The 12140-nt window shown below is 24.1% G+C and overlaps 1 protein-coding gene across 4 annotated transcripts in view; it reads right to left on the reverse strand.

The window, feature by feature from the left end:
* Positions 1 to 1154: 1154 nt before the first annotated feature.
* Positions 1155 to 12140, reverse strand: part of LOC129605340 (LIM domain only protein 3) — a 150430-nt gene continuing 139444 nt past the window's right edge. For all 4 annotated transcript variants that reach the window (XM_055515033.1, XM_055515035.1, XM_055515034.1 and 1 more), the window contains 3 exons: positions 10251 to 10507; positions 10059 to 10184; positions 1155 to 1852 (listed from right to left, as the gene is read on the reverse strand). In XM_055515033.1, the coding sequence (XP_055371008.1) occupies positions 1456 to 1852; positions 10059 to 10184; positions 10251 to 10507 (780 nt within the window). In that variant the 3' untranslated portion in view covers positions 1155 to 1455. The remainder of the gene's footprint in view (positions 1853 to 10058; positions 10185 to 10250; positions 10508 to 12140) is intronic.

The raw sequence follows: 12140 nt of genomic DNA on the forward strand, positions 1-12140 counted from the left end.
TTCATATTAAATAAATTAAATTTGATTTGAAGATATTTGTAAATTTAAAAACTGTAAAAATTATCAATTAAAAATTCAATAAATTTTATTTAATCTGTTAAAGATGATGCACATTAAAACCAAAAGTTTTCGTACGAATATCTCTCTTTTTTTTTGTATGTAGGAACTCGGTGGGGTTTTTAATAAGAATTATAAATTAATTTTAATTGAAATATAATAAAATAATATTAATAAAAATAGTGAAATTAATGAAAAATTTATATGAAATTAATAATAATTTAAATCAATTTTTACAGAAGAAATTTATTTTTGTGATTTTTGGCACAATTTTACTAGAAAATAAAAAAAAATGGCAGATGTTCTGCACTAGATTTCAATGTTGTATTTTTACTAATACAAAAATTTGTTATACTATTGAGATAATTTTAATTTATAATGCTGTTAAATTAAAATTAAGTATTAAATTTTGGAAATTGTAATTAAATAATAATCAAATAAATGAGTAGTAATTTTAATTTAAATTTTTAATATTAATTAATTGAAAAATTTCATCATTTATTCTAAATTAAATATACAAAAATAATGAGAAAAACAATTAAGATTGCACAAAATCCTAAAAATTTATAACAGTTAAATATTTACAACAAGTTTACTAAATGTATATGAACAAAATAATCAAATATTAAAATTTACTATAAATTCTAAAATAATAGAAAAAAAAATGAAGAGGAATTTTTGACATTGACAATTTGTTGACATATTTTTAAAAATCAATTTATTAATTAGATTTTTTGTGTTTTATTGCAAAATTTAAGAATTCAACAGCAAAGAGCAATGCATTTTTTAAATGATTTAAGAAAAATAAACCGGAACGTCATTATTGACTCAAGTTTCAACTGTTTAGGTAGAAAATTAATACATTTTCAATATTTCAACACAAGTTTTCTTTTTTTAAACTTGAATTTTAGTTGGCTTAATTAAAATTTATCATTTTAAACGGAAAAGAAATTAATTATGTCAAAATACAATAAAATTAATTTTAATTTAAAATTCTGTCATTAAAATGTCAATTGTCAAATTTTGATTGATTTATTTCAAATTTTTTTTCTTTTGTTTCTATTCGATTATTATTTCTTTTAATATTTTATTTGTTTCTTTTAATATTTTTTATATCTTTGGTTAAAATACACAAATACGCACATGCAGTTTTAAAATTTTGAATGACATTTTACTACTTAATAATTCCTTCATTTTTTTTGTGGCGATTTCTCTACTCTATTTTTAAAATATTGATTTTATTTTGTTTTTTTTTTTTCTTGATATTAAACTTAAATTAAGTTAATTTCTATAATGATAATTTAAATATTTTTTTTTCATATTGATTTTTTATGTTTTTTTTTATTTAATCTTCCTTTTTCACTATTTAAATTTAACTTATATAAATTTTTTTTTAATTTAACTTGAAGCTCCTAATGAACTTTTCATGTGTGTTGGTGTACCATTTGGTCCGCTACCATATGTTGGTGTTTGGGGTCCATTATTATTATTATGATCACCTGGTGTACGTTGACCGCTTTGTAATTGTTGTTGTGGTCCATTCATCATATTTCCCGTATTATGAATACCGCCACCACCACCAGCATTTGCATATCCTTGATCATTTAATTGTGTATTACCACCCATTAAACCGCCATTTGGTGGTGGCGGTGGGGGTGATCCTTGTGCTAATGTACTTGCCTGCCGTTTTAACATTGGATGATTGGCAAGTGATGCAAATACTAAACGTTCTTCATAATCATAACCGCATAGAATTTTATTTTCCCATAAATAATATTTATCACCAACACAGAATCTGAAATGAAAAAAAATTTTAATTATTATTTTGGTTTTGGATTGATTAATTGTTTGATAAGTCCGTCAACTTATAGAATTCTTGAATACAAATAAATATGAAATTTTATCGTATTTAAGAATATTTTTAAAATAAATTTAAAATTTTTGAATATTCTACGATTATTCGAATGAACTTCCACCTTTTTTCGATTTCTTGTTTTTAGTTAACAGGGAAATTTGAATACGTTCACAATATTTTCAGGAATAAGTAAAAAATAATCACACATTTCGCTATACCATAAATTTCATTGCACAATTTACAAATTAAATTCAGTTTGAAATTTCGCGTTAAAAAGAAATCAACTGACAGACACTCTCTCTATTATAAAATGACAAGTTCTTCTTGAAAAAGTTTAAAAGTTATATTGTATTGCACATTTAAAAAAAGAGAAGAAGAGAAACTTGTTAATATAACATTTTAACTTTTTGAGTTCCTATCAAAAAGTTAACACAACTCTTGTATTATTATTTGCTGTGTTATCCTTTTAGTATCATTGCTACTCTTTCCTTTCAAATTTCTTAAATTTTGTGTAATAATTTTAACCACATCTGCAAATCAACAGATTATCCTTATCCTATATACACAAGTATGCAAAATTCAAAATTCACTTTTATAAATTAAAATCGTTTAAGAAACTAAAAAGTAGAAAAATTTCCATATATCCTGGTTCCTCATTCTTTTTCTCATTTATGTTTTATAAAAAAGGACACAAAAATTGTATTTGTTGCAAAACAAGAAAAAAAAACTAATATCCTTTCTTTTATCATTGTGTCATGCAGCCAAGAGGAAAATTTGCTTTCGGCGGCAACTCCTTTTTTTTTTTATTCACTATTTTAATTTAATCTCGCCAATTTTTTAAATTACATTTTTGAGATTTTTCTTTTCTTTTTTTGCTTATAATCTGTTGTATTGTTACTGAAGTTTTCTCGAAAGACAATTCGGAAATTAGTATTTTTAAATATGAATTATCTTTTACCATGTGTAATACGAATATGAGCGTATAGTTGAATTCACTTGACTTTAACTTCAATTTAACGAAAACATTGACATACGAAAGATTTTTATATTACTATGATTTTTAGCGTATTACCATGTAGGAAGTTTTCCTCCTTTTAATCTCTTCCTCTCTTCATATGTGATTGTATGAATTTCCACTTCAGGAAATTCTATACATCCTGTGTTGTATACTCATAATATATGAGATTAAATGGAAAAAGTTTTGAGAAAAACTAAAACTATAAAGAAAAAAGAAACCAGCAAATAATTTTCTAGACAATTGTTTTAACGTTAAAATGTCACTTACTTATATTGTATTATTATATGCTACACTACTTTTATATATTTTAGAATTCTCTACTTTGCATTGCACGATAAGAATTGAAAAGGCTGAATGATGACAAAATAAAATTCGTGAAATAATCCCAGAAATATTCATATTATATGTACAATTATTATGGCAAATGGAACAACTTTGGCATCTATATATTTATAACTATGTATATAATTAAAAAGATTAAGTAAAAGAAAGGTTAAGTGGCTTAAAAATATATAATGTTTGCGTTATGAACCGTCAAAATATTAAAGTTAAAAGTTATTTTAATTCGGATGTAAATGATGTTAAAAATGTAAAATAATTGAGATCATTTATAAAGCATCGCATTTGTTCAGAGAATTGTATTTAAAAGTTCTTGAATTGGACAAGATTTAAGAAGAATTAATTTCAAATAGATATTCTTGGTAAAACCAATATTTTCAAATCTAGTGTATAAACACATTACTTTGACAGTTTACGAACTTTAGCATTCTCGTGAATTATTAAATACCTGCTACATTTGCAAAAGAATTCAAAATACTTAATCATCACAATTTTCAAATTCCAAAAAATCTCAAAAAAAAAAAAAATTACTTTTAAATTGAAAATTAATTCAATGATTCATCTAATTGTTTTTAACCCTTTCGTCAATTTTTGCCAAAAAAAAAAATTTTTCATATCCGGTTTGGCTTTTTTCAATTTCCATCCAAAAATATAAATTAATAATTTTAAGTCATCAACGAGAATTTTTTTTTCCTTGTTTTATGTAGTATGGGGTGAACATACATACATATGAGACTGAATTAATCTCTGAATGATGAGAAAAAAATTTACTTGATTACAAAAAAAAAAAACAATTTCGTTACAACAAAACGATATCAAATTTCAATTAAACCACCCACTAAATATGAAATTAATAGCATCTGAAAAAAATACAAAAATGAGTAATTTTTGAATTTTTTCCAGTAGTATGGAAAAAAAAAATAGCAAGGATTACTTTGAAATTGTGGTCCCCAGTTATATTTTATTTTTATTTTCTTTTTGTTGTGACCATCTGAGTAAATGTCTAGGTTATTATTTTCTATTTAAAATTTCATAAAGAATTTATTAACCCCTTCCACTACAAATGTATAAAAAAATATCATTTAGAACTGTGAAATAATTCTTTTTTTGCAGAATTAATAGAGAATATTAATTAAAGGCTTGAGAATTTATAATAAAATCTCCGCAAGAAAGTAAAATTTAAAATAATTTCAAATTAAATAAAAAATTTTAATCAAAAACTTTCAATTGACACGGTTCATAAAAAATTTATTAATAATATTGTGAATAAATTAAATATGTAATTGTCTATTGTGAATAATATGTGATTGCAATCCTATTGGCAACGATAACTTTTTATTTACATATTTAGTTAAAGTCAATATCATAATTCATGTGTCATTTATATTGTCAAAATATAAAAATATAATTTGAAAATGTCGCTATGATTTAAAATATTCAAATATTTTACTTCAGACAATTTAATTAAATGTACAAGTAATTAAATAATGAAAGAGAGAAGAATTACTGGAAATTTTAATAAGCTATTGATTTGAGCTGCAAAAATTAAGAGCAAATGAGGATTTGATATCAATGGAAATTTTAACAAGAAATATTGGAGACGAAACCCAATCAATAAAGTAATTAGGAATAATAAACAGTTCAAAGCTAATAATTGGTATGTATGTGATTTTTTAGGTATATTTTGCGTTCTATTCAAGCTTTCATGTAATTAATACGAAATATTTTAGGTATACAATGAGCAATTTTTGTAATTTATTATCAAAAAATTTCTTGACAATTCGATTGAAAATTTCATTTTGGCCTATTCAAAATTTCCAAACTAAGAACTTAATTTGAAATTCAAATATTAAATTTGTAATTTTATTTCTGCTGCCTACAACACTTAAATTCTTTAGGAATTCCAATGATTTACAAGAATTTACATATACATTATAAAAAATTAAAGAACCTGTCCATTATTCATTTTAAAAAATGATTTAAGCAAATTTAATTTTTTAATATGGGAGGAAATTTTATTTCAACTTTTTTTTTCATTTTATTTATTTAAAATGCATGGAAAATCGGCTTTTAAATACCATCAAGTGGCTATTATAAGCGACATTACCGTTAAATGTTACAATGTTTTCATTTTTTCTATTTTTCTGCTTTCTTTATTATTTTTTAACTCTTGTTATTGAATATTGTAAGGCTATAAAATTTATATTTTTCCGGGCAGCAATAATATTTTATAAGTATTGTCGCTTTTCTATATAAGCCTACTTACTGTATGTACTTAAAAAAAAAATGAAAAAACAATTCAAAAATAAGGGAAACGAAATATAAAACTTATATGGAAGAGTTAGTTAACCATCATCCCGTTGCATATACATTCATCACAATATCAAAATATCCTTGAATATTCAATTGGATTCAGTCTTGCAGAAGAAATCAACAACGCAAATGAAAAAATAAACCAAACTGAAGATCTGTTGGGCAAAAAAAATAGAAAAAAAAAAATTCCAAAATGGAAAAAAAAAAGAAAATATAAACGAAGTTTTCAACCGGAAATTGGTTACAATTACAAATACAGAAGCAAAAAAAATCTGAACAAATACAATCAAACAAAAAAAGACAAGAGCATTTTCTCTTGTTGCGGAAATTTGAATACTTTTGTATATACATGGTTTGTGTGCACTTCTATGTACTTTTGCGGCTTAACATTTTCTTTTTGGTGGAAAACTAAAAAAAAAAAAAAAATTGACAAAAAATCATTGCTTTAACAATATTATTTTTGGTTCTTGTTTCAATCGAATCGGAATCCCGCTCCAATAATACGCTTCAAGTAACTCACTTCTCTCTCTCTCAACCAGTCATTTTGATTTTCAATAGTAATTTTCGACTTTTATTCCACAATTCTTTAATATTTTCTTTTTTATTTCGTGTGTTGCCTCTTTTTGAATAACTTTGATTTTTTTTTTTAAAATCAACATGTGGCAGGACAATTTCCACCAAAAAAACAGCAAAATAATCGGAAATATTGTACAGTAACTGATTTTTTCTTGATTTTTAATCTTTGCTTTTCTTTTTTCAGATTTGTTTTTCATTGATCAAATCTGAAATTTCAGGATTTTTCACTAAATGGAGTACAGGACATTTTTTTTAAATTCGAAAATTTGTTATTATGATGAGATTATTGTTATTATATTTTTGTTTTTTTTATTGAATATTGCCAATTTAATTATTTATCATTTTGGAATGGTTAATATATGATGGAATTTCAAATTATTTTTTAAAATATTCAAAAAATAAAATTAAAAAAAAAAATAAAATATATTTGCTGCATACACTATAAGCGATAGCGTAAGCTATTGTGAATGTCAACACTGAAAAATATAAAATAAAATTAATAAGAAATATGAAAAAATGCTCCTCGTCATAATTTTTGGAAAAATGTTGCCGCTTTTATTTGCTTGTATGAAATTCATAAATTTGGATGTTCAATGTCTGTTTTTCTATGAAAGTCCGCTTTGAAAATGCGACCAAGATCAGATGCAACAAAGATCAACATTCAGACAACTAACACTAAGATTCGTTCAGGAAGGTCAGAAAAAATCTGTTAGATTTAGACAAAATATGTACATATCTAGAGAAAAGCTTTCATTTGATAATAATTGTCAAATAACACAGGAAATTCATAGGATTTTCTTTCATGTAACAGCAATCAGGATTACAATTATGTGATGAAATCAAAAATATTTGGAATTTGAGTGGGAATGTGCAAAATGAAGAATTAAAAATATTATGTACGTTAGAAGAGCAAAGAAGAATGAAGACGAAAAAAGGAATGGGGGAGTAAAAAATAAAAGATGAACTATAAAACATTTTTTTCATCATGTTATTCTTAAATTGTTTGGTGAACCGCACACAAGTCAAATTGCATATTATTTGAAAGGATTTTTATAGAAGCAAAAACAAAATATTACTTTTTATTTTTAATTAAATACAATAGTGACATAAACTGAGCTCGTATTTACAAGATTTTTTTAAAAAAAAAGTAAAATGTTATTAAACAAAAAATTTACTCGAAAAATATTGAAGTACTCGTAAAGTGTGTAAATTTTAATTGAAATCCGCTTCAATGATTACGAAATTTTTTAAACAAATATTTAGTTTTCAATTTTTAAAATAAAATTTGGATGGAAAATTTTTTGAAATATCAAGTTTATGAAGTATTTTCGAGTGTATTCGAGTAAATCGAGTGCATTTGTAGCAAAACGTATGAATTTCATTTAAGTTTCGGATTTTCAAACATGACTTTGGATTGTTGACTTTAATTTAAGATTATGATTTACTGATTAATAATTGAAAGGGTTTACAGTATTTCGGACATGAAGAGTAGTGACAAATTTTTTAAATTAATTGTAAACAAATTTTAATTAATGAATGTAGCCGCTAGATAATAACTATAATGACCTGAAAATTTGATAAAAATTTTAACAGCACTTTTATAACCATTTGCACCTCAGTAAAAAATTAAAAACGGAAACTTTACATACACACCTGAGCGCTAGACTTGGAAAAATATTAATAATTCAATTGTAATAAATATGAAAATTGAATATTCAATTGATTTCATTTGTAAAATTTGAAAATTGCTACTACCAAAAATAAATGTAAATTTTTACTTAAAGCTAAAACAAAAAAATATGTAAAATGAAATTTTTGTACAAACTGACCATTTTTTTATTTATTCAAAAAATTTCACTCAAGCATATTTTATTAAGTTAACACAAAAATTGAAATGGAAATGAAAATACAAAAAAAAAAAGTATAGAAAAATCTATTGAAACCAATTCGATATCCTTACAAATAACAAGGATAACAATAAGATAGAAGGATATCAATAGACTTTTAAAAATTCAAATGAAATATTTGAAATTGAAATTCAATTTTTGGTTAGATTGGTTAGGTTGAAATTTTGTAAAAAAAAAATATCTAAGCAGTCATTTAAAAAAAATTAAATTATTTTCTTTAATATTTTAGGAAGCAAGGATATTGTAAAGATGTGCAGCAAAAATTTGTTAATCTGAAAATACGGAAATTTTGGCAAAGGAAAGCCAAAACTTGGAAATTGAGTGTTAGAAGGAGTCGAAAATTAAATTATCTAAGAAGTATAGCAAGCATTCACAAAGAAATAGAATTTGACATGAAAAACAAATCAAATTGAGTTAGAATAATATTCACAGGATTGCACAAATTCTTGAAGTAAAACCAACTATGTATGTCTAAAGTTAACAATTAATATGAGAATAAAAAGTGGTTAAAAAATAAAACAGAAATACCAAGAATACAAGCATTCTCTGATAAATGCGCTTTCACATACATAGCTGGAATTATTAGTTAAGCAATAAGCCGATAACCACTAACACAATGTGATTTGATAGCAAAACAAATAAAAAAAGGGGAGAAATTAATGGAACAAGTACTAAAGAGGAATAGCAAGGTATTTAACGAAATACTCAGACAGCCATCAGGAAGTTTAAAGGTAGAATAAGCGTTTGGGAAAATCCTTTACCTAATAATTGTACAAAGAATTAAAAAATTTTGAGAAATTCTTCAGAATACACAAAATTTGTGCATCTTTCTTGAGGTAAGAAAACTTGTTTTGTAATTTATAAAAATTCTTATAAAATTTTTAATTATTTCAAACAGCTCAAATTTTCATAATTTTAAATTTTCGAAACTAAAACAAATCATTTAAATATTAAAATTTTTTTTTAGCACAAATATTTTAGTCCTTGTTTAATATCACAAGTCGTTAACATTGTATTTATTGTTGTTTATTGAAAATAAATAAAATTGGTTTCTTAGAGAAAATCTCTTGAGTGACATTTCAAGAAAAAATTAACGTAAATTGGTTAACCGTAATAAATTCAACGATTTCTATCATAAATATTTTAAGAAAAAAGGATATCATATTCAAACCCTTTCAAATTTTATGCCGGTGTTAACAATCGTATATACAAATTGAAATGAAAAATAAGCAAAATATTTTTTTATGTGAAAATAAACATATGCAGAGTGGTCTTTTGGGATAACTATAAAAATTTTGTACCCTTTCTTTGGCAAAAAATTCTCCGTGAAAATTTGAAAATTTCTGAAAGGTGGATAAAAGGATCAAAAGAATGGAAGAAAAATTATTGAAAAATAAGAACGCAAACAACAATTTTCATATGTCCTGCTCTTCTTGTTAATATTTAATATGATTGTTTTCTATGAGGTTCTTAAAGAAATTTATTTAATGTTAAAATATTTTTGGAAAATAACAAGGATATTTTCAATATTAAACGGCTACTTTGGGAGCAATTTTATTAGGTCAATTTAAATAAAATTTGATTTTTTCTTTATATTATTTAAAGATCCTATAGAAATTCAATTTTAATCTTAATCTATAGTTGAATAATTTTTTTTTGGTTGTTCTTTTCAATTGAATTTTATTATCCTATTTAGGTCGTTAAATTGTCAAGAAGATTTGTTTTATGTTAATAAAATTCTCTTTAATATTTTATTAGTTTATTATGGTAACACGTTTTAAATGGTTTCCAAAAAAAAAAAATTAATCATATAGAACGATATATTCAATTTGAAAATGAAACGGGTAAAATTAAAGAAAACGAACAGATAACTGAGAAAAGACAAACCTAAATCAACTCAGAATTCGATGCTGAGCGGAAATATATGGGTATTTAAGATAATTTTTAAATAGTACATGATCTTATGACCTGTGACTATATAAAAATAACTTACCTATGACTGCATACTTGACAAGCAAAACATTCCAAATGATAAACATTCTGTTTTGATCGCATAACCATTTCAAAAGCTGGAATAACTTTATTACAAGCAGCACAGTTACCCGTGTTACCGAACAGCCTAAAATATTTAAAATAAAAATTTTTATTTAACATTATATTAAATTACATATATTTTCAATTTTACCTTAAATAATCTCTCCTACAAAGCATTAAATTTCCTTTGGTATATAATGTTGAACCAACTTCACCTAATCTACAATCACAACAGCCACATTTTAGGCAATCCTCATGCCATAATAAATCCAATGCTCTTAATAAATATCTATCAGCTATATGTTTACCACAACCAGCACATAATTGTTGCTGTTGATGCTGTTGCTGATTTGAATTTGGATTTGGAACCACTCCCGGTTCCGTTTTTGTGACGTCCATCGTCATCATCTATAAATTTGAAGAAAAGAAAAAATAAAATAAAAATTCTTTTAGTATACTTAAAAAATTTCCTTTAAAATTTAATTTAAAAAAATGTTGAGAAAATTTTTGTAACAATTACAAGTGCATAATTAAATTTTAATAATACAAGAATGAAAATTTAAGTATCATTTCGTTTGAATTGAAATCCGTCAGAGGGCTTTATACAACAAACCAATTATATTTTCTTTTCCAAGAATCTTCAAACCATATAAACTAAACTTAAAACCTGGTTATCATTTCTCTTTTTAATCAAAAGGTTTGAAACAAAAGTTCGAAAAAAACACAATTTACGAGAGCACACGAATAATTCATAAATACAACAACATTTTTTTTACAAATTATAATTGTGTATAGAGGGCCCACTTTTCATATTATGCTCACTTTATTTTACAGTTACAAAATGGCCATTTGATTTTCCATTCATACAACTTGAAGAGGCTTTTTTTTTGAATGCGAACAGAAATAAGTGCGGCTCTTAAAATAATATTCGTTTTTGGTTTCGTACTTGTATTCTGATTTAATGTTTAAAAGAAAAGAAAATTATTAAAGAATTAAAATATAAAAGGATGCTGGCTCTTATGTAATAATTATAAAATAAAAAAAATATAATAATAATTTACAGCTAATTTACTGTTTTATTACACGTATAATAAACATAAATCAGATGAATTAATGCAAAAAAATAAAGAAAATTTAAAAAAGGATCCTTTACCGTGTATAAAAGGAAGAGCATTTTAAAAATGTAAAAAGTTGGAAGAGTTTTCGCCTTGAATTAAATTTGTAATTTCGTTCTACCAAGGCAGAAGTGAAGATTTTTTAAAAATTTATTTTTAGAAAATTTTAATTCTATGCTTGGATTAAAATTTAAAATCCTAATTATTATACTGTAAAATGAATGAAATGCGTGATACGCGAAATTTCAAAATTTGCTATGTGACATCTACCATAATACAGTGTGAAAGATTGAAGTTTAAATTAATGCCAGATATAGCGGACATTTCGGTGACCCTAATACAAAAACTAGTATGTATTTCCTTACAATTTACTGCATTTGCTAATCAAATTCCCAATTAAATGCGAAATTTAAATTTTATAATTAAAATTCAATTATAATGGCAGAAAATATTGTAAACAATAATTTCAAATTTCAATCGAAAATTAAAATTCTTTAATTATAAAATTAGTTTAAAACTATAATCTCATTTTATTATGTTCTAAATATAGGAACTTATATTTTCATATAAAAAAGTAAGTCATAAAAATTGTATAACCGCGCCATCTATGTTCAACGAAAGCAGTACACTATTCAACATTTTTTTTTCAACAAAAGAACAAAACCGGCACCAAAAAAAAACCAAAATAAAAAACCATTTTATCAGATCAAAATATCCAGTTGTTGTTCTCCTATATCAAAGTTAAATAAGATCTTATTATAAAAAACCCAAAAAAAAACAGAAAACTTTAACAAGCTATATAAAAAAAATTTTTGTAAACACGTCCTTCAATTCTGCTATTAAAAGGATAATACGAACATGAAATAAAAAAAGAAAGACACAACAATTCAGAATAGAAAAATTGTCTAAATACGGGCGTTAAATTT

This window comes from Condylostylus longicornis, unplaced genomic scaffold (assembly GCF_029603195.1).
Source record: "Condylostylus longicornis isolate FDR11 unplaced genomic scaffold, ASM2960319v2 ptg000013l, whole genome shotgun sequence".
In the NCBI taxonomy this organism is placed as follows: domain Eukaryota; kingdom Metazoa; phylum Arthropoda; class Insecta; order Diptera; family Dolichopodidae; genus Condylostylus; species Condylostylus longicornis.